This window comes from Lichenostomus cassidix, unplaced genomic scaffold (genome assembly GCF_008360975.1).
Source record: "Lichenostomus cassidix isolate B80296 unplaced genomic scaffold, HeHo_3.0 HiC_scaffold_33, whole genome shotgun sequence".
Classification (NCBI taxonomy): Eukaryota; Metazoa; Chordata; class Aves; order Passeriformes; family Meliphagidae; genus Lichenostomus; species Lichenostomus cassidix.
The window spans coordinates 369,125-390,100 of record NW_028147632.1 but is presented as its reverse complement, the minus strand read 5'-3'; the positions used below and the strand labels follow the sequence as shown (position 1 = coordinate 390,100).

Below are 20,976 nucleotides of genomic sequence, written 5' to 3'. Positions count from 1 at the left end.
ACGGGTCTGCACAAGCCTGAGTTTCTGAACTTTGGGATAAAACAACAAGTTCAAGGGGGAAATATGTGGTAGGCAGTTCGGGAAGGCTGTACCTTCCTAGGACGTCAGCCAATGGAGGAAGGAACAGGGCAACACATGGATGGGAGTTTGGGATAAAAGGGGGCTGCACCCCCCAAAACCTCGATAAAGAAAACCCCGCAGGCGTGTGCCTCATTGGATTCTCTGCCTTTATTCTAATAAAATCACAGGACTCCTCTGTCTCCTTTATGGATGTTGTCTTTTCATAGCATGGTTTCCTGTACATGACTAAAGCCCATCTCTCTGTGGCCCTATAAACAGCAATCCAAAATGAGCCCCAAAATGAGGAGCAGCTCCTCCCTCTGAGTGAGGCCTCTCCAAGCTGGGAAATCTCCCGTTTGCTGAACTTGGGGGATCCCCAAAAAACGAGGGACCTCCCACTCCTCGAGGCTCAGCCTGCGGCGTTAAACACACGATCTCTATGATGGTATGGCAAAGACCCCTTTATTGTAAAAATCCAGGGTTCTTAAACCGTTCATTTGTTATGAGTTTACATACTTGTGAGGCATAACAGATGTGTTTAACCAACTGCTATAGACCGTGATAGGAACTGGCATCAGGTATAACCACCCACGAGCCCCATGGTGAGAGCACTTAGTGGTACTAATAATTGTTTTACAATTATGTAACTTGTTTTTCACCTCCAGCTTGGCTGAGTCATTCCCAGAATGCTTTTCTAGTTTGCCAAAGTAACAGAAGTGAGCAAGGATTTTACAAGGGCAGCAAGGCCCTCACTTTGCAAGGCCTTTCTGCTCTGCAACATCAACCCTTCCCTCTCTGGGGAGATGGAAAAGGATCCAGAGTGAGCATTTCGCTGTACTCAAGGGGAATTCCTGACAGGTCCCTGGCACTGACTCTTTCTGTGTGCAAACACTGTGCCTGTGTTTTGGCAAATGTGGCAGAAATTCTGCTCTGAGGTGTTAAAGTGCCTCAGATATCTAAGTCAGGCCTGTAAGTGAGGTTAAGTTAGAGTTATAAGCCAAGTTAAATGCTGCTAAGTGTTGTTCCTCTGTTAAGTTGCAAAGTTGGACTACAAAGTCGTAAGTCAGGTTAAATGTTAATTTCTCTGTTGAATTGTTAAATTAAGGTATAAGGTTAAATGTTGGTAAGTGTTATCCCTCTGTTAAATTGTTAAGGCATCAGTAAAGGTGATTTGGGGGGGGCTAGAATTTACTAATTTAGGGGAACTAGAAGCTGGATAATAATTTTTTTAAACTGATTTAGAAGCCCAGAGTTTGGATAACGATTTACTAAGAACTGCTTGCTGAAGACAATGAATCATTGCTTAATGATTTGGGCCAAGCTAGTAACAGGGAAGATATACAGAAGAAAGCCAAATAATTAAAAAAACTACTGAGTGTGACCGAACATCTTGCTCTCGGACCCCAGAACTGGTAAAAGTTAGTTCTAAGGTTTGGATTTGGACTAAGAACCAAGAGAGCATGCGCAAGGAGACAAGGTGAAGAGTTCACCTCAAGGAATACTCTGGTTTACTTTCTCCCACGACCACCGACTCAATTAATCTGTGACACTGCGCCTGCGCCAGCATATTTAAATGAACTTTGAACTCATTATGATACGAAGCAGGGATAGGTAATGAATATGTATAGGGCATTGTGTAACTTTATGCATATGTAACCTTTAACCAAATACAAACCTAGTGAAGTGCTGCTGAGGGTGTGCATGCCTTTGGAGGGGCTACCCTCCATGCACCCCAGCTGGAATAAACACATACCTACTTCATAACTATCTGAGTTGTGGAGTCAATTCCGTGCTTCATTTGGCACCCCAGGTGGACAGGATTTGCCTGGCTGCAGGATCGACTGAGGGGCTGACATTCTAGGTGCACCCCGGGATTTTCCTGGAGGACCTCCGCTCCTCAGCCACTCACTGCGGGGGCAAACGATGACCATCTGATATGGCGGAGAAACAGTGTTTTGGGTATAGGGAAGCCTGTAAGTCGTATACACGTGGCTAGAGCAGCTGATAAGTCATGGAGAGACGTCTCTGTGCCCAGCATTGTCCCTGAGTGGGATGAGCTTGCAAGCGACTGGCTAGGGGAACCAGGAATCAGTGAGGTGATTTACCATTCTTAGCTGGCAGGGGGGGATTTGCTGACAGATAGGGCAGCCGCTAGCAATCCTGGCGGTGGATCGAGTGAATCCCAAAAGAAAGTAGTTTGAACTGTTGTTAACACCGGTGTTTTGTTTGTGTGTATATGTGTGTATGAGATGCAGATTAAATAGTTTGAATTTGTGAAGCAAGTGAGGAATTGGTTGGTGAAGAGGTGAAGGAAGTGGTTTAATAAAGTTGGAATGAATATTTGGGTAGGGTTGTGAATTATTATCTTTGTTTATTATTACACACTATTAGTGTGGGTTTTTGGAATTTTCATTGTAATTTGTTGTTGCGGTTGCAAGAAGTGTTTATTGTGTTGTAATAAGTGTTTATTGTTGTGTTAGGGTAAGAGTATGCTGTGTGTAATTGTTTGAAGTTGTTATAAAGCTTTGGGTGAGTGTATGCAGTTGATTGAAATTGTAGTGGCAAGCGAATAAAGGAAAACTTTATACTGCAGCCAGCTAGAAGACTCTGTCTTTTCCCGGTGGCTATATCAAAGGAGCATAGCCCCTGGACCTTTGGCTTTATGTGGATGTACTACAGCAGCTGCGACACAATATGATTAGCGGGTTTTAACACAGTGTCAGGTTTGCAGGCTTGCAGAGTTAGGAGACAGTATTTTTTACCAACCTGTCAAAGAACGACTGGGCAGGTTGTAAAGAAAATAAAGTTGGAGCATTATAAAGTTTTGTGTGGACAAAAACACCAAGTCCCTTGTTTGCGGTGCAATTTTAGAAAAATATTAAGAATATTGAGTTAATTTACTTAGTGAAAAAAAAAATAGGAGCATACAAAGAGTGGCTGCTTTTTTTTAAATTCTGTTTTTTCTTCCCTCTTAGCAATTTAGCTTGACCTTTCCTTCTCTCTCTCATAGCAGCTTAACTTTGAGTGAAATAAATGAAATGCTTGCGTGATGCCAAAAATACTTCTTTGCCCTGAATGTAAAAATAATTACTGTTAAGGTTTGAGCATTGTGTGAGTGTGCTGCATGTCACAAAAAGTGGTATCGCATTTTTCATTTGAGATCATAGTGGTGTCCAGCGTGTGAGGATTTTGAAATTCAAGCTCAACATAGAATAGCTAAAATAAAAACCGGAGACCTTAATGAAATAGACACGCTTACATTGTGACAGAGTGGTCAGAAGCAGTTGTTATTGCCTTAGTGTGTGGAAAGAGTAATTTAGTTCCTGAAACCTGGTCAGTGCAGGAAGAAAATTGGGAAAAGACAGTAAGACAGTGTGAAAAGAGGTTTGTGTGGAAACAAGATAAAACCAAGAGAAAGAAGCAGATAAGATGGGAACTGGGCAAAGCAAAGAAGTTCCTAAAACAACTCCACTTGGCTGTGTTTTAGCACATTGGAAGGAAATTGCAGGGAGCGGAGGTATAGAAGATAAAAGAACTCTCATCAGATTTTTAACTCAGTGGTGGCCTTTGCACAAGCTAGAAGACAGAATTAGATGGCCTCTTCATGGGTCTTTGAAACATAACACACTTAATGTTGTTTTTAAGAAAGAAAGAAAGGGAAAACATGAGCGAGAACTACTCAGACAGGGACCACCCAGACAAGGCCCATATAGGTTAGGTAAAGATCAGTGTGCTAACTGTAAGGAATTTGATCATTGGAAGAATCAGTGTCCAAAAAGAAAGCAGAACAACCAGCAAAGAAGACGAGGTCAAGAAGGGGTCGTTCCTTACATGAAAAAAGACCGAAGAAGACCGGAGGACTCCACCCTAGCGGATCCACTGGTTATAATGAAGCTAGGGGAAAAAGAAAAAGAAATAGAATTTTTGGTGGACACGGGGGCAACATATTCAGTTTTAAATAAAGCTTTAATGCTGGTGGGGGATGATTATATTATGGTTCAAGGGGCAACTGGCCAATCTGAAAAATCATATTTTTGCAAATCTTTAAAGTATAAACTGGGAAAGCAATGGGGTACTCATAAGTTTTTGTACATGCCCAGATCTCCAAAAGTCCTTTTGGGCAGAGAACTGTTGGAACAGTTACAGGCAACCATTTCATTCAAAGATGGGGAAATTACTCTGGAGGTAAATGATCAAGAATATGTTGAAATATTAAGTTCAATGCTAACAACCACAGAGGCTGAGGGAGAAATTAGTGAAGAAATTATGAATCAAGTATTCCCTGGGGTATAGGCAACAAACGTTCCTGGAAGAGCTAAAAATGCACCCCTGATAGAAGTTAAGTTGAAAGAAGGGAAACAACCAGTTAGAGTTAAACAATATCCCCTTAAGAAAGAAGACAAGGAAGGAACTAGCCCAGTGATTGAAAACTTTTTACAGCTAGGGCTATTGAGAGAGTGCAAATCTGATTTCAACACCCCCATTTTACCAGTCTGCAAACCTGATGGGTCATATTGGGTGGTACAAGATTTAAGGGCAGTAAACAAAATAACTTAGGACCTCTATCCTGTGGTGTCAAATCCCTACACGCTACTAACTGAGCTAACACCTGAACTAACCTGGTTTACTGTTTTAGATTTGAAAGATGCCTTCTTTTGCCTCCCTCTCCATGAAGCCAGCCAGAAAATATTCGCATTTGAATGGGAAAATCCCAAAAGCGAATGCAAAACTCAGCTCACTTGGACAGTGTTGCCTGAAGGATTCAAGAACAGTCCCACCCTATCCGGGGATACACTAGCAAAACACCTGGAATCCTGGGAAGCCCCCTCTGAAGAAGGGAAGCTATTGCAATACGTTGATGACATCCTAATAGCTACTGGGACAGAAGAAGCCTGTGTACTTTGGACAGTAAGTTTACTAAATTTCCTGGGGCTCCAAGGGTACAGGGTGTCCAAGAAAAAAGCTCAAGTAGTAAAACCAAAAGTAATTTATTTGGGCTATGAAATCAGTGCTGGGCAGCAAACTTTGGGACAAGACCGGAAGGAGGCCATTTGCCAAATCCCGAAACCCTGAACTGTAAAGGAGCTATGGACTTTCCTGGGGATGACGGGATGGTGCAGGCTTTGGATCCTTAGTTATGGGGTCCTTGTAAAACCTTTGTATGAGCTCATCAAAAAGGAAAGCAGAGATCTTCAGTAGATGAAGGAGGCCACAAGGGCCTTCAAACAACTGAAGAATGCCCAGCTTTGGGACTTCCAGATGTGAGTGAACCATTTTTTCTGTTTTCTCATGAGAAACAGGGGATTGCCCTGGGAATACTAGCACAAGACCTGGGCCCATATCGACAGGCAGTTGCTTATTCCTCTAAGCAACTAGATGCAGCAGGCAAAGGATGGCTGGGGTGCCTCACAGCTGTTGCAGCAGTCGTGCTAAACATCCAAGAGGCATGCAAGTTTACCTTGGGCCAGAAAATGACTGTGCTAGTGTCCCACACAGTGTCTGCAGTGCTGGAAGTGAAAGGCGGACTCTGGCTTTCCCCACAGAGGTTCCTGAAATACCAACTCATCATGGTGGAGCAGGACAATGTGGAAATAGTGGTCACTAACATGTCAACCCAGCTTCATTCCTCAGTGGAAACAATGGGGAGCAGGTGCACCACGACTGCCTGGAAACTATCGAAGCCACACACTCCAGCCGTCCAGATCTGAAGGATACACCTTTGGATGATGCAGAGACCAATTGGTTTACCGATGGGAGCAGCTATGTCATCAGTGGAAAGCAACATGCAGGGTATGCAGTCACCACCAGCAAAAAGGTAACAGAATCTGGACCCCTACCAATAAACACTTCTGCCCAGAAAGCTGAAATAATTGCTTTAACCCGTGCTTTGGAAACAGCAAAAGGGAAAAAGATAAACATTTATACAGACTCAAAGTATGCATTTGGAGTTGTACATGCACACGGAACCATTTGGAAGGAAATGGGACTGTTGAACTCACAAGGAAAAACATTAAACGTGCACAAGAGATAATCTGGCTGTTGGAAGCAGTCCAGCTACCCGAAAAATTAGCAATCATGCACATTAAGGCACACCAGAAAGAGAGCTCAGAATTGGAAGAAGGAAATGATCTGGCAGACAGAGAGGCAAAAGAAGCCACAAAAGTTGAGGTGACAACTGAAGGGGCTTTAATTCCAGATGGCCAAATCTCCCTAGAAGGTAAGCCAACCTATAATAAAGACGACAGAAAACTAATTGAAGATCAGGATGGGTCATATAATGAAGAGGATTGGGCAATTACTGCACAGGGGAGGTTGGTCATTTTCTCTCATTTAGTATAGGCATTAGTAAGAGAAGAACACCAAAAGACTATTGAGGAATAGATGCCCTACACAAATATTGAATTGAAAAAATTATTGCCAGAAATTTATATGCTACCATCGCACAGGTAACCCATCAGTGTGGCCTTTGCCTCCAGACTAGCCCTAAAAATATCCCCAAACCAAAATTGGGCCAAATTCGGAAAGGGAATGGGCCTGGACAGCAGTGGCAAATTGATTTTTTGGAACTCCCAAGAAAATGGGGGTATCAGTACTTGTTGGTATTAAAAGATACCTTTTCAGGATGGCCAGAAGCCTTTCCCACTAGAAATGTCAAAGCCCGGGAGGTAACCAAGGTATTAGTGCAAAAAATAATACCACACATCAGAGTTCCAGCCACAATGTTCTCAGATAGAGGACCACATTTCATTTCAAAGGTGGTACAAGTTAGCCATCATTTAGGCATAGCTTGGGAGCTTCACACCCCATACCACCCACAGTCAAGTGGTCAGGTGGAGAAAATGAACCACCTAATCAAACAGCAAATTGTAAGATTGGGGCAAGAAGCCAATTTACCCTGGCCCCAATCTCTTCCACTTGCATTATTATGAATTTGAACTAAACCCAGAATCAAAGAAAAATTAAGTCCTTTAGAAATGCTCTATGGGAGACCATATGGAATACAGAAAGGACTATCCACCCAAGCTGGGGAGGAAACACTGACCGCCTATTTGGTGGCCTTGAGTAAGCAACTCAGGAAAATTAAAAAGCATGTGGCTGGAACTCAGAGTCAGGGCCTAGACAGCCCAGTACACAACATTCAACCTGGAGATTATGCTTATGTTAAGTCTCCTACAGAGAAAACTTTGGAGCCAGTGGGAAGAACCATTTCAAGTACTCCTTACCACTTTCACTGCAATCAAAATCAAAGAACAGAACGCCTGGATTCATCATACTCAAGCGAAGAAGGCTTCAGAGACCCTTTGCAAAGTGGCTTTTAATGACAATGCACTGAAATTGAAATTTACCCCGTGTCAGGGGTTGAGTACATTTAGAATTTCTTCCCATTCCTGTTACTAAGCAACAAATAGTTGGGTGTTTTAGAGCCATCAAGTCTTTTGTAAAAGACAAAAGGTGTGCTTGGGCCGGGCAGGGTAAGGGAAGAGCTGGCCCTTGGAACACTCTCTCGTGGTTCGGATGCTGGGAGGAAAGGGGGCTCTTTGCTTTTCGGCTGCGACCAGAGGAGATCCAACTGTGCCCTGTTTTCTCCTGGCTGGGTGAGCTTTGATTCAACCTTTTTTTCCCACTGGGAAGGGCACATTTCCCCAGGCTGCGTTTCCTTGCGGCTGCTACCGGGAGAGTCCGGCTGCCTCTGCTGCCTGCCCCCACCCTCTGTCGCACAAGACCGCGGCGTCTGCTGTGACTGCAGGGGTCCTTGCTGCCTTGCTGGGGAGAGAGAGCCGACGCCTGCCCCTGCTGCCCTGCTTTCTCACTGCTCCAAGCTGCTTCGCTACCCTGCATGCTTTCCAACCTGCCCGCCATTACCAGATGCCTGAGGCTGACCTGACCCTGCACCACAGCGCCACCTGCAGCCGCTCGGGAGTCATCGCACCTGCCCTGCCTGGCCGGGAGCTCAACAGCACCCCTGCTGCTTGCAACTGTGATTACACCACATGGGAAAAGGCTCGGCAGCTCACAAGTCATCTGCTATTGGTTTTCTGGTTCTAGTTGTGGTTGCTATTATTGTTATTGCTTGCTTATAGATACTAGTAAAGAACTGATATTCCTGTTTTCCCATACCTTTGCCTGAAAGCCCTTGATTTACAAAATTAAATAATTCGGAAGGAGGGGAAAAAATCACATTCTCTGTCCTAAGGGAGGGTTCAACCTCTCTTGGCAGACACCTGTCTTTCAAACCAAGACAGATCTTGGCGCCCAACGTGGGGCCTGAGGGCATTGGAAGAAAAAGGAATAACAGTTTCTGTGAGACCTATCTTAGTGCGGTGAACACGAAAACCTCATTAAGTGTTACTATGTTGAGTATACCCTGGTTTGGTTTGCACATACTTGTGACCACACTTTTCCCATTTGCAGCTTCCTAACTAAACATGAGCCCTATAACTAAGGTTATTGTGGCTGTCGTCCAGTTTGCACAATGGGCCAATAGGGTGAAGAATTTCTGGATCTTTCAGTTCATTTTGACGGCAGGCACATGGTTACAGTTTTTTGACACCATCAGTACATGTTTTTGGAGTTTGTTTGGTAATGGTACCTTTTGTGAGGAGATAACACCAGGAGAAGGTTTTTCTCAACCTTTTATTCATTACTTTGGGCCTACCCAACTAATGCTCGAAAGGTCTGGATACTCTCTAAATGCTTATGATATCATACAGTGCCTGGTGTTGCTGTGGCTGATAGGTCTATCCTACTTTGCATTCCGGGATAAGGTGAAACTTCCCTGGGTAACCGTTCTAACAGCTGTGCCAGGGAATAGGGATGTGGCCACAGAGCCCGGGGCTGTCCCCGAGCCTGGGGATACCCCACAGCCTGATCCTGTCCAACAGCCTGCCTCAGAAACGCACCATCCGGAATGGGTGGGGGTGCTAGTGGAGGAGATGATACACAAAATACACCAGCTGCTGAAGGAATACATCTCCCTAGCAGGTGTAAAACCCCCTCCTCGCCCCAAAGGGAAAGAGTCTGATGGTGCAGCAGTGGAACCCACAGATGTTACGACCATCCAGGTTCCAGCTGAATCCCAAGAGCAGCCACGGCCAGCAGCAGTTGCCCCTGTGGTGCGTACAAAGTATAAGACCAAATCAGTACGCCCAGTTAATGATGATGGGGAGCCATTGCCCTCACAACCAGCAGTGGAATCTGAGCCCATAATCATCAGTGAGTCCTTCCACTTCGATACTCTCGGTAATCTGCGAGATGATGTTAAGCGACGGGCGCATGAAGCTTTCCAAACCTGGTTACTTCGGGTTTGGGACCTTATGGGCCCAGGTGTGCAGCTGGATAATAATGAAGCAAAGAATTTGGGACCCTTGGCCCAAGACCCGGGTGTTGACACGTGTGTTCGCGAGGGAGACAGGGCCCCTTTCTCTCTGGGAGAGGCTTTTAATGGATGTAAGAGAGAAGTTTGTCCACAAAGACAAAATGCAGGATCCCCACCGTAGATTGTCTTGGAAGACCATTGAGGAAGGGATCCAACGGCTGAGAGAAGCAGCTATAATGGAGGTGCTTTTTGGGAGGGATGGACAGCACGAAAATGACCCTGACAGGGTCAGGTGCACCAGGCAAATGTTGTGGAGCCTTGCAAGGCAAGGGCCACCCCAACATGCCACCTTCCTTGCAACAATTAATGCTGATGACAATCGAGAGACAGTGGGTTCAATAGCTGACAGGCTCAGGTATTATGCAAGTGTGATCAGTGACCCGATGCAGGCTCAGGTCTCTGCTGTGGTACAAGACCTCAGGGAGGAGATGAAAGAGATAAGGGAGATGAGAGAGGCGATGAAGGACCTGAGGGAGGAGATTAGGGACGAGATGAGGAAGATTAATGTGGCACCAGTGAGAGTCACAGGCCCCAATACCAGAGCCTGACGTCCCCCAGCTAGGGAGGGAGGGTACACCCCACGAGCTGAGTTGTGGTTCTTTCTGCATGACCATGGGGAAGACATGAGGAGGTGGGATGGGAAGCCCACTACTGCCCTGGCAGCACAGGTGCGTCAGCTTAAGGAGGGAAACGCTGGCCGAGGGGGTTCTGCTAAAGCAAAGGTAGCCTCAGCTTCCCATGGCCAACCTGCTAGGTACAATAGAAGGGAAGATGATGGGTCAGATCCCCTTGAAGGAACCTCTAGAATGTATGACCAGGAAGGGAATGATAACCAGTGCTAGAGGGGCCCTGCCTCTAGCCAGGTAGAGGTACGGGAAAACCGTGTTTTTTGGACTGCGTGGATTCGATGGCCTGGCACATCAGAGCCACAGAAATATGAAGCACTAGTTGATACAGGTGCGCAGTGCACCCTAATGCCATCGGGACTTGCGGGAGCAGAATCCATTTCTATTGCTGGGGTGACGGGGGGATCACAGCAGTTGACCCTGGTTGAAGGCGAGGTGAGCCTGACTGGGAAGGAGTGGCAAAAACATCCCATTGTGACTGGTCCAGAGGCTCTATGTATTCTGGGCATAGACTTCCTCCGGAATGTCTATTTCAAAGACCCGAAAGGACTCAAGTGGGCTTTTGGAATAGCTGCTGTCGAGGCAGAGGGCGTGAGGCAATTGAACACTTTGCCTGGACTGTCAGAGAACCCTTCTGCAGTTGGACTTTTGAAGGTGGAGGACCAACAAGTACCAATTGCCACCTCGACAGTGCGCCGCCGGCAATACAGGACTAATCGAGGTGCTGTGGTTCCCATCCACAAGATGATCCGTGAGCTGGAGAGCCAAGGGGTGGTCAGCAAGGCCCACTCATCCTTTAACAGCCCCATCTGGCCTGTGCGCAAATCTGACGGAGAATGGAGATTGACTGTGGACTATCGTGCCTTGATTGAGGTGACTCCACCTCTGAGTGCTGCTGTGCCAGACATGCTGGAGCTCCAATATGAGCTAGAGTCCAAGGCAGTGAAGTGGTACGCCACTACTGACACTGCAAATGCATTTTTCTCCATTCTTCTGGCAGCAGAGTGCAGACCTCAGTTTGCTTTTACCTGGAGGGGCGTGGAGTATACCTGGAACCGACTGCCCCAGGGGTGGAAGCACAGTCCCACCATCTGCCATGGACTGATCCAGGCTGCTCTGGAAAAGGGTGAGCCTCCAGAACATCTGCAGTACATCGATGACATCATTGTGTGGGGGAGCACAGTGGAAGAAGTGTTTGAGAAAGGAGAGAAAATCACCCAAATTCTCCTGGAAGCCGGCTTTGCCATCAAAAAGAGCAAGGTCAAGGGGCCTGCCAAAGAGATCCAGTTCCTAGAGTGAAGTGGCAAGATGGCCAACGTCAGATTCCTACCGAAGTCATCAACAAGATCACAGCGATGTCCCCACCGACCAACAAGGAGACGCAAGCCTTCCTAGGCGCCATAGGTTTCTGGAGGATGCATATCCCCGAGTACAGCCAGATTGTGAGTCCTCTCTACCTGGTGACCCGCAAGAAGAATGATTTCCACTGGGGCCCTGAACAGCAACAAGCCTTCGCTCAGATCAAGCAGGAGATCGCTCATGCAGTAGCCCTTGGCCCAGTCAGGACAGGACCAAAGTGAAGAATGTGCTCTACTCTGCAGCCGGGGGCAATGGTCTGTCCTGGAGCCTTTGGCAGAAGGTGCCTGGCGAGACTCGAGGACGACCACTGGGATTCTGGAGCCGAAGTTACAGAGGGTCCGAAGCCAACTATACTCCCACTGAGAAGGAAATCCTAGCAGCCTATGAAGGTGTCCAAGCCGCCTCAGAGGTAATTGGTACGGAAGCACAACTTCTCCTTGCACCCCGACTGCCAGTGCTGGGTTGGATGTTCAAGGGAAAGGTTCCCTCAACCCACCATGCCACCGATGCCACGTGGAGCAAATGGATTGCCCTCATTACACAGCGCGCCCGCACTGGAAACCTGAATCGCCCTGGGATCTTAGAAATAATTACAAATTGGCCCGAAGGTGAAAACTTTGGCCTCATGGATGAAGAGGAGCAGGAACAAGTGACTCAGGCAGAGGAAGCTCCACCTTACAACCAACTGCCACAAGATGAAACACGCTACGCTCTGTTCACTGATGGTTCCTGTCGTATTGTGGGGGCAAATAGGAAATGGAAAGCAGCTGTATGGAGCCCCACACGATGGGTCGCAGAGGCTACAGAAGGAGAGGGGGGATCGAGTCAACTTGCTGAACTGAAAGCCGTTCAGCTGGCCCTGGACATTGCTGAAAGAGAGAAATGGCCAAAGCTCTACCTCTACACTGATTCATGGATGGTAGCCAATGCTCTATGGGGTTGGTTGGAAAGGTGGAAAAAGGCCAGCTGGCAGCGTAGAGGAAGACCAATCTGGGCTGCTGATGAGTGGCGAGACATTGCTACTCGGGTAGAGAAGCTACCTGTGAAAGTCCGTCATGTAGATGCCCATGTCCCCAAGAGCCGAGCTAATGAGGAACACCAGAACAACGAACAAGTGGATAAGGCTGCAAAGATAAAGGTGTCACAAATAGATTTGGATTGGCAACACAACCGAGCGCTGTTCCTAGCTCGATGGGCCCATGATGACTCTGGCCACCAGGGCAGAGATGCCACCTACAAGTGGGCACGAGACCGAGGGGTGGATCTAACCATGGACTGTATCTCCCATGTAATCCATTATTGTGAGACGTGTGCTGCCATCAAGCAAGCCAAGCGGGTGAAACCCCTGTGGTATGGTGGAAGGTGGTCTAAATATAAGTATGGAGAGGCCTGGCAGATTGATTACATCACACTGCCTCAAACCCGCCATGGCAAGCGCTACGTGCTCACAATGGTGGAAGCCACCACTGGGTGGCTGGAAACCTACCCTGTGCCTCACGCCACTGCCCGTAACACCATCCTGGGCCTTGAAAACCAAGTCCTGTGGAGGCATGGTACCCTTGAGAGAATTGAGTCAGACAACGGGACTCATTTTAAAAATAGCCTCATAAACACCTGGGCTAGGGAACATGGCATTGAGTGGGTGTACCACATTCCTTATCATGCACCTGCTGCTGGCAAAGTGGAGCGATGCAACAGTCTGCTAAAAACCACCTTGAAAGCTTTAGGCGGGGGGACTTTTAAAGGTTGGGAACAGCATTTAGCCAAAGCCACCTGGCTAGTTAACACCCGAGGTTCCACCAACCGAGCTGGCCCTGCCCAATCTGAACCCCTGCAAACAGCAGATGGGGATGAAGTTCCAGTGGTACACATGAGAGGCATGCTAGGGAAAACTGTTTGGATTAATTCCACCTCAAGCAAAGACAGACCCACCCGTGGGGTTGTTTTCGCTCAGGGACCAGGGTGTAACTGGTGGGTGATGCAAAAGGATGGAGAAGTACGATGCATACCTCAGTGAGACCTTAGTTGGGGTTGAATTGCCCATAACACTGTGCCTGTATCCATATCTGTATGTATATATGTATATAATTAGAGTAATGCATGTGTGTATATAATTTAAATGTTTAAGCTCAATGTAACATGTTGGAATGGGAAAAAATTCTGGGCGGATGATGTTGGGGGTTGAGTACATTTAGAATATCTTCCCATTCCTGTTACTAAGCAACAAATAGTTGGGTGTTTTAGAGCCATCAAGTCTTTTGTAAAAGACAAAAGGTGTGCTTGGGCAGGGCAGGGTAAGGGAAGAGCCGGCCCTTGGAACGCTCTCTTGTGGTTCGGATGCTGGGAGGAAAGGGGGCTCTTTGCTTTTCGGCTGCGACCAGAGGAGATCCAACTGTGCCCTGTTTTTCTCTTCCCCTGGCTGGGTGAGCTTTGATTCAACCTTTTTTTCCCACTGGGAAGGGCATGTTTCCCTGGGCTGTGTTTCCTCGCGGCAGCTGCCTCTGCTGCCTGCCCCCACCCTCTGCCGCACGAGACCGCCGCGTCTGCTGTGACTGCAGGGGTCCTTGCTGCCTTGCTGGGGAGAGAGAGCCAGCGCCTGCCCCTGCTGCCCTGCTTTCTCGCTGCTCCAAGCTGCTTCGCTACCCTGCATGCTTTCCAACCTGCCCGCCATTACCAGATGCCTGAGGCTGACCTGACCCTGCACCACAGCGCCACCTGCAGCCGCTCGGGAGTCATCGCACTTGCCCTGCCTGGCCGGGAGCTCAACAGCACCACCTGCAGCCGCTCAGCAGTCATCGCACCTACCCTGCCTGGCCGGGAGCTCAACAGCGCCCCTGCTGCTTGCAACTGTGATTACACCACATGGGAAAAGGCTCGGCAGCTCACAAGTCATCTGCTATTGGTTTTCTGGTTCTAGTTGTGGTTGCTATTATTGTTATTGCTTGCTTATAGATACTAGTAAAGAACTGATATTCCTGTTTTCCCATACCTTTGCCTGAAAGCCCTTGATTTACAAAATTAAATAATTCGGAAGGAGGGGAAAAAATCACATTCTCTGTCCTAAGGGAGGGTTCAACCTCTCTTGGCAGACACCTGTCTTTCAAACCAAGACACCCCGGTAAAATGAATGCAATTAGAAAAGTAATTCTCATTGGTGTTCTCACAACTATAACTATACTTCAAGGAAAAGGAGGTACTTTTAGCCAGAGCAATACTGAATGGCCTTGGTCACAAGCCCTCATAGGGCATTCCAGCTTTCAGGAAGACTACCCTACAGACAGCCATCCGGATTTGGCTATGATTGTAATGCATGATGATGAAATTTATCACTCATCTGAATGGGTGTGGAATTGAGATGAGTGGATCATGACCCTACCTGGTATCATTAATGAAAAAATCCAGGTGGGATGCAGGAAAATAAAACCTGGTTTTCAATATGAAATACCCTCTTCTATTACAGCTTTTGGCTATTTTTTGGATTTTAATCTGGCATCCAAAATTCACTCTGGCATTTTAAAAGAACTATGTCCTACTGAAGACTGGAATTGTGTTAAGATGCCTTTTACTTGTGTTGTCGCCAGAAATTCTCTAGTAACAAGACTTCTGGTGACCCAAGCGACAATAATGTCGAAATTACCAAGTCTTGCAAGAAGAGCAAAGTGACTGCTGGTTTAACCTTACTATGGTTCATCCCTTTTATGTAGTGTGCCAGTAGACATCTAAACCTACTCAACCAACACTATCAGGTTTAACTCAGAAACTTAAAATGAATGCGATAGCCAGACCAAAACAAGAGTCCTCCCAAATTAACACTCCTATTCTTCCTAAACTAACACTTCAACTAAAAATTTATAAAGTTGGCCCATATGTGATAAGAAATACAGGCCAACAACAATTGTTGTTTAAACCAGAATGGTCTCTTAAGCGTGTAAAATTGCAGATGCAAATTAATGTTTTTGAAATTCAACTAGCTTGCTCCTCTCTTTTGAAAACATCCTTTGAAGGCTGGACGACATTGTTACAGAGGCAAGGACTCTTCAGGAGCAGAACGCTAAGAGATTTAACTGGAGTGTTAGGAACAGGATTGGGCGTTTTAAATGGGATTGATTCAGAGATATTAATGAATAAATTGGCCACCACAACCGGCAACCTAACAGGACTAAAACAACCTTTACAATCTTCTTTACTAGCGTTAGGAAATGGTCAGTGGCAAATTTCAAAGGTACTTCCAGACCTTGCAAAGGCTAACAATTAGGATCAAAAATTAATAATAAATGCACTTGGAGAAGTTCAAAGTAATGTATCTCTCGCCCTTAGTTGCATACAAGCACAATTATGGATGCAATCAGCAGATTCTTTAATTATAAGAGAAGGAAATGAAGATATTTTCCCTATTGAAGTTCGAAAAGCTGTTTGGGATAATGCCACTGAACTGGAAAGGAAGCTCCAATCTTGGTGGACTTTAGTAAACTTCACCTTTAACCCAATTACTAACACAGCTATAGCCTTTGTACTTACTATATGCAATGCCACAATTTTTGTAATACACCCCATTGTTCCTTTAGGATTAAACCACGATGGAGCAGTGCTTTACCCTTCTGAACACAGAGCATGGGCCTGGACGGTTGACAAGAAATGGCAAACTGTAAATTTAGAAGTTTATCTGTGAGAGTAACACAATGCCAAAGACATGTTTAGATTTTAAGCAAAGCATTTGCCACTTTAAAGTTCACCCAGGTATTAGTCAGAGAACAGTACTTGTATATATTGGTCAGGGCTGTGTTTGCTTAAGAACAATGTGTGTTTCTATAAAAATAGATAATGTTACTTTGGATGTTAAGAATCATTCTAATTTTTGCATTTGTAATTTTGTGAAGATTATTGGGTGTGACTTTTTGTATTTGGCACCAGTTGTATCTCATCAATTGATAAAATCCAATTACACAATGTATCATGAATTATCATCAACACCTATTGGGATGTACCTTACATTAGTAAGGTAATTCGTAGAGCATCAAGACTTAATTAACATCCTAAAAAGAATGGAAGAAAATTTTAATAACCATTAACCATGATGCAGAGGAAATAAGCAGAGTTTTACAAAGAGCAAGACAGGATGCAGATCATCACTGGTTGAACATGCTTTTTGGATGGTCACCCACTGCAACTGGTATCCTTAATACATTATGTCACCTCACAATTATTTTACTAATTCTGGTAGGTATTAGCCTTGTGTTATCTGTTATGTTACTTGTTTGAAACTATAGGATGTAAAAGAAGCTATGCATTTTAACCACTTTATCAAATGTACATGCAAAAGCATTGAGAGATACTTATTGCAGAATCTAGCTAGAAGAAGAATCCATTTAGTAATTAATTTAGTAAAAGAATTTACTAATTTTATAGAAAAGGGGGGATTGATTTAGGGGAGCTAGAATTTACTAATTTAGGGGAACTAGAAGCTGGATAATAATTTTTTTTAAACTGATTTAGAAGCCCAGAGTTTGGATAATGATTTATCAAGAACTGCTTGATGAAAACAATGAATCATTGCTTAATGATTTGTGCCTACATCATAACAGGGAGGATATGGAGAAGAAAGCCAAAAAATTGAGAAGAACTACTGAGTGTGACCGAACATCCTGCTCTCAGACCCCAAAACTGGTACAAGTTAGTTCTAAAGTTTGGATTTGGACCAAGAACCAAGAGAGCATGTGCAAGGAGACAAGGTGAAGAGTCACCTCAAGGAATACCTTGGTTACTTTCTCCCAAAACCTGCCCACGAGCCATAGCGACCACCGACTCAAATGATCTGTGACACTGCACCTGCGCCAGCATATTTAAATGAACTTTGAACTCATTATAATACGAAGCGGGGATAGGTAATGAATAGGTATAGGGGCATTGTGTAACTTTATGCATATGTAACATGTAACCTAATATAAACGTAGTGAAGTGCTGCTGAGGTGTGCATGCTTTTGGAGGGGCTACCCCCCATGCACCGCAGCTGGAATAAACACATACCCACTTCATAACTATTTGAGTTGTGGAGTCAGTCCGTGCCTCAATAGGGCTTTTCCCCTGTGTGGATCCTCTGGTGCTGGATCAGGTTGGAGTTCGCGCTAAAGGTCTTCCCACGCTCCCCACACCCGTAAGGCTTTTCCCCGGTGTGGATGCGCTGGTGAGTGATAAGATGGGAATTTTGGTTGAAGCCCTTGCCACAGTCAGGGCAGCGGAAGGGCCTCTCCTGTGTGTGAATGCGCTCATGGAGGAGGAGATGAGAGCTTCTCTGAAACCTCTTCCCACATTCTGGACACTCATAGCCCTTTTCCCCTGTGTGGATCCTCTTGTGCCGGATCAGGTTGGGGTTCGATTTGAAGCTCTTCCCACATTCCCCACAATCATAGGGCTTTTCCCCTGTGTGGATCACCTGGTGCTGCATCAGGCTGGACATATGGCTGAAGCTCTTCCCACACTCCCCACACTCGTAGGGCTTTTCCCCGGTGTGGATGCGCCGGTGGGTGATGAGGTGGGCGTTTTGCTTGAAGCCCTTGCCACAGTCAGGGCAGCGGAAGGGCCTCTCCTGGGTGTGAATGCGCTCATGGAGGAGGAGACTGGAGCTGCTCTGAAACCTCTTCCCACACTTGGGACACTCATAGGGCCTCTCTCCTGTGTGGATCCTCTGGTGTTCCCTCAAGTGGGAGCTCCACCTAAAGCTCTTTCCACATTCCCCACACTTGTGGGGCTTCTCTCTGCCCTGAGGATTCTCCCCCAGCTCCGAGCTCCGGCTGCATCTCCGGCCATCTTCCTGGCACAGGGAGGCTCTTTCCTCTTCGCAGCTCCCTGCGCTGCAGCTCCCTGCACGGCTCCTCCTCGAGCAGCATCTCCAGGCCTTTTCCTCCTCCTCCATCCGGCCACTCCTTGGCAATGACAAATCCTGCTCTGGGGAGAAAAACAAGGGCTGAGTGCCTTAACACCAGAATTTCAATTGCATCATTAGAGTCATGAATATTGAATGGTATACAATGTGGAGTGCATACTAAGTGGGACATGCAGTGTGCGGATCAAGAAGTCTGTACCATCCAAGCACCTCAGCCAGTGTGTTGGAAAATATACCAGTTTAATTATTTTGTATAACTTTAGTCGAAGGTTTTCATTGTCTTCATCCCAGAAAAGGAATTTTAAGTTTCTTTCCAGGACACTGTTCTGCCAGGTGAGGTCTGATGAGCTCAACATATCAGCAGACTAGGAGGAGCCCAAAAGACAAAAGGCCATTAGCAGCCATTAACGAACATCAGCTCCAAACCTCACCCCTGGCTGCTCAGAGACATCTGCTCTGAGTAAAGAGAGATATGAAGTAAGACCTAATTAGCATTAGAAGCAAAGAAATATGGATCCAATAAGAAACGATATACTAGAAAATAAGAGACTTGAAAGCAATTAAAACTGATCCAATACCCATAGATGAGTTTTCACCGGATAAAATACCAGAAAAATCGTGTAAAAGTTACGCGTCATGGAATGATTCTCTCTACAAACCCGGGCCCTGTGTGAATGAGGTGATTCCGGTGGTACATCCTGGCCAGAACAACATCCTGCTCAGATAATAAAGCATTGCCTTGACTCTCAAACATTAAACATCTTGTCGGCCTGTTTTTGTTTTTCCCGCAGTTACTCCTACAAGAGGGACAGGGAGACAAAGGGGCAGGGGGATGCGGCCGGGAAATGAGCATAAAAAAGAAGCTGCGTTTTACAGAACCGATGGAAAATGCCCCACGGCCTCTCCCTGTGGTCATCAATAAAGTCACTTTTACACGACTCCTCTGTCTCCTGCGGGCACACAGATCTCTGGCCACGCGAATTTTCCCGCACACTGCCGCCGACAGCGCAGCCACCTCTGTGCTACCCACAGCAAGCTGGACGAGCCAGCGCTGCTCCGGCACCGCCTCCTGCCGAGGCAGCAGCGGCAAGGAGACCGCGGGCAGCCGCTCCCTCAGCGGCCTCAGGCCAGCGGCAACACGGCGCCACAGCCAGGGAGGGAGGGAGACGGGAGAACGAAGCCGCCACAGCCCCCCTGCCGCCCCCTCCATCCCCTCCATCCGCCCGCAGCGAGCCCCGAGCCCCGGCACAAGCCAGCGCGGCTCCCACCTGCGCTGGGACAGCCTCTCCGAGCTCCGCCGCCGCTCCCGGGCCGCACACACGCTACCACTATGGCGCCGCTGCTGCCCCACTAAAGCCCTGCCTGCCTGCCTGCCTGCCTGGGGGCGCCACCGGCGCCGGACTTGTCCCCGCTTTCACCAATCAGCGCACAGGATCGAAGAGTGACAGCATAGCCAGCCAATGGCAGCGAGGCGCGGGCTCTGCATCCGGCACAGCCCAAGCTCCGTCACTGCAGGCACAATCCCGGCGTTGTGGCCGAAATTCTCTTTTTGGCTCCTCAGCCCTGCAATGTCCCAGCCCGGGCAGGAGGCCAAGGAACCGCTGCTGCCCTGAACCGGCGGGAGCTCGGTGTGACCTGGAGCTGAAGGTGCTGTGAGCTGTGGGTGAGGCCGGGATGGAACAGGGACTCCCCTGCAGCCCCGGCAGGAGCCCAGGTCTGAGCAGGGGATGCCTGAGAGAGGCCCTGAGCCCATGGGAAGCTCCTGCAGAGCCATGGAAGTATCTCCTGGCAGGACTTGTGGGCCCGTGGGGGATCCCCGCTGGAGCAGCCTGTTCCTGAGCGATTGTGTCCCCTGGAGAGACCCCAGGCTGGATCAAGACAAGGATACCTCTCCCTGAGGGTGATAACCAAAATCAGCCAGAAAATGACCTTTCCAACCGTATTTGAAGCTTTAGAGAGCAGGCATTCTTTATCAGTGCTGGACACACTGAGGAATCCCTCCTTTACTCTGATGTGTGGGGTGGAACTTTACAACATCATATTTGTTCAGTCCTGGTCAGATGTATTCATGACAAGAAATGTCCTGGCTAATTGATAAACATCACCTTTCCTGGGACTCATTCCCATCCATCCACCTCCTACTGGAAGTCCTTTCATGGTTGTGGAGGGTCATCTAAAGGGGTCTCTGGTGGTTGTTCTCACTGAGTGCCCTGATGTTACAGGTGACCTTTCCTCGAAACTTATCTTTGCCTCTGAGCTGTTGCTTCTTGTTCCAGAACTTGCCAAAAAACACTGTAGGCATCATTATGTGTTTCTCCACTGGTTCCAGCCACATTTATCGTCCTGTGTGCACACCTTTACACCCTTTTATCTACTTTTGTCAGTCTTGAAGCTCTATCCAGCACCTTCAGGGGAACTGAATATTTCTATTCTCTGTTATTTATCAAGTCCTTCCTTGTCTCGAGATTATGTCTCTTTTTAGACAACTCCCAATACTCCATTTTCCAGTAAAAAGTGTTACAACCATTCTTAACATTGAATCATAACACAGGTGAGGACAACTGCCCCTTGTAAATCCTGCAATGTTTTACCCAAAGATATGAGGGAATTACTGAGCCCCACCTTTATCTGCCCCACCTTTAACCTGCACATCCCCTGAGATGTGTGGGGTTTCG

The 20,976-nt window shown here is 47.0% G+C and overlaps 2 protein-coding genes across 5 annotated transcripts in view; one reads left to right on the top strand and one right to left on the bottom strand.

Annotated features, from left to right (window-relative positions):
* LOC146421282 (uncharacterized) overlaps positions 1-20,976 on the top strand; it is a 110,253-nt gene that overhangs the window by 65,956 nt on the left and 23,321 nt on the right. The gene's annotated exons all lie outside the window — the stretch shown is intronic.
* LOC146421284 (uncharacterized) lies at positions 557-20,022 on the bottom strand. 4 transcript variants are annotated; one of them, XR_014848709.1, is made up of 3 exons: positions 19,570-20,022; positions 17,163-18,363; positions 557-1,550 (listed from the first exon to the last, which is right to left on the bottom strand). XR_014848709.1 is itself a non-coding variant. In XM_085047460.1 (3 exons), exon 2 carries the CDS (start codon positions 18,329-18,331, stop codon positions 17,486-17,488), a length of 846 nt encoding a protein of 281 aa, XP_084903586.1. In that variant the 5' UTR covers positions 18,332-18,363; positions 19,570-20,022; the 3' UTR covers positions 557-3,954; positions 17,446-17,485. The 4 variants fall into 4 exon arrangements, 3 of the variants coding, with proteins under 3 accessions (XP_084903586.1, XP_084903587.1, XP_084903585.1); XM_085047460.1 differs by having other exon boundaries at positions 557-3,954; positions 17,446-18,363; XM_085047461.1 differs by having other exon boundaries at positions 557-3,954; positions 17,450-18,363.

Excerpts from the sequence above, each read along its gene's own strand:
- LOC146421284 (XM_085047460.1), bottom strand. The coding sequence starts at position 18,331 with ATGGAGGAGGAGGAAAAGGCCTGGAGATGCTGCTCGAGGAGGAGCCGT.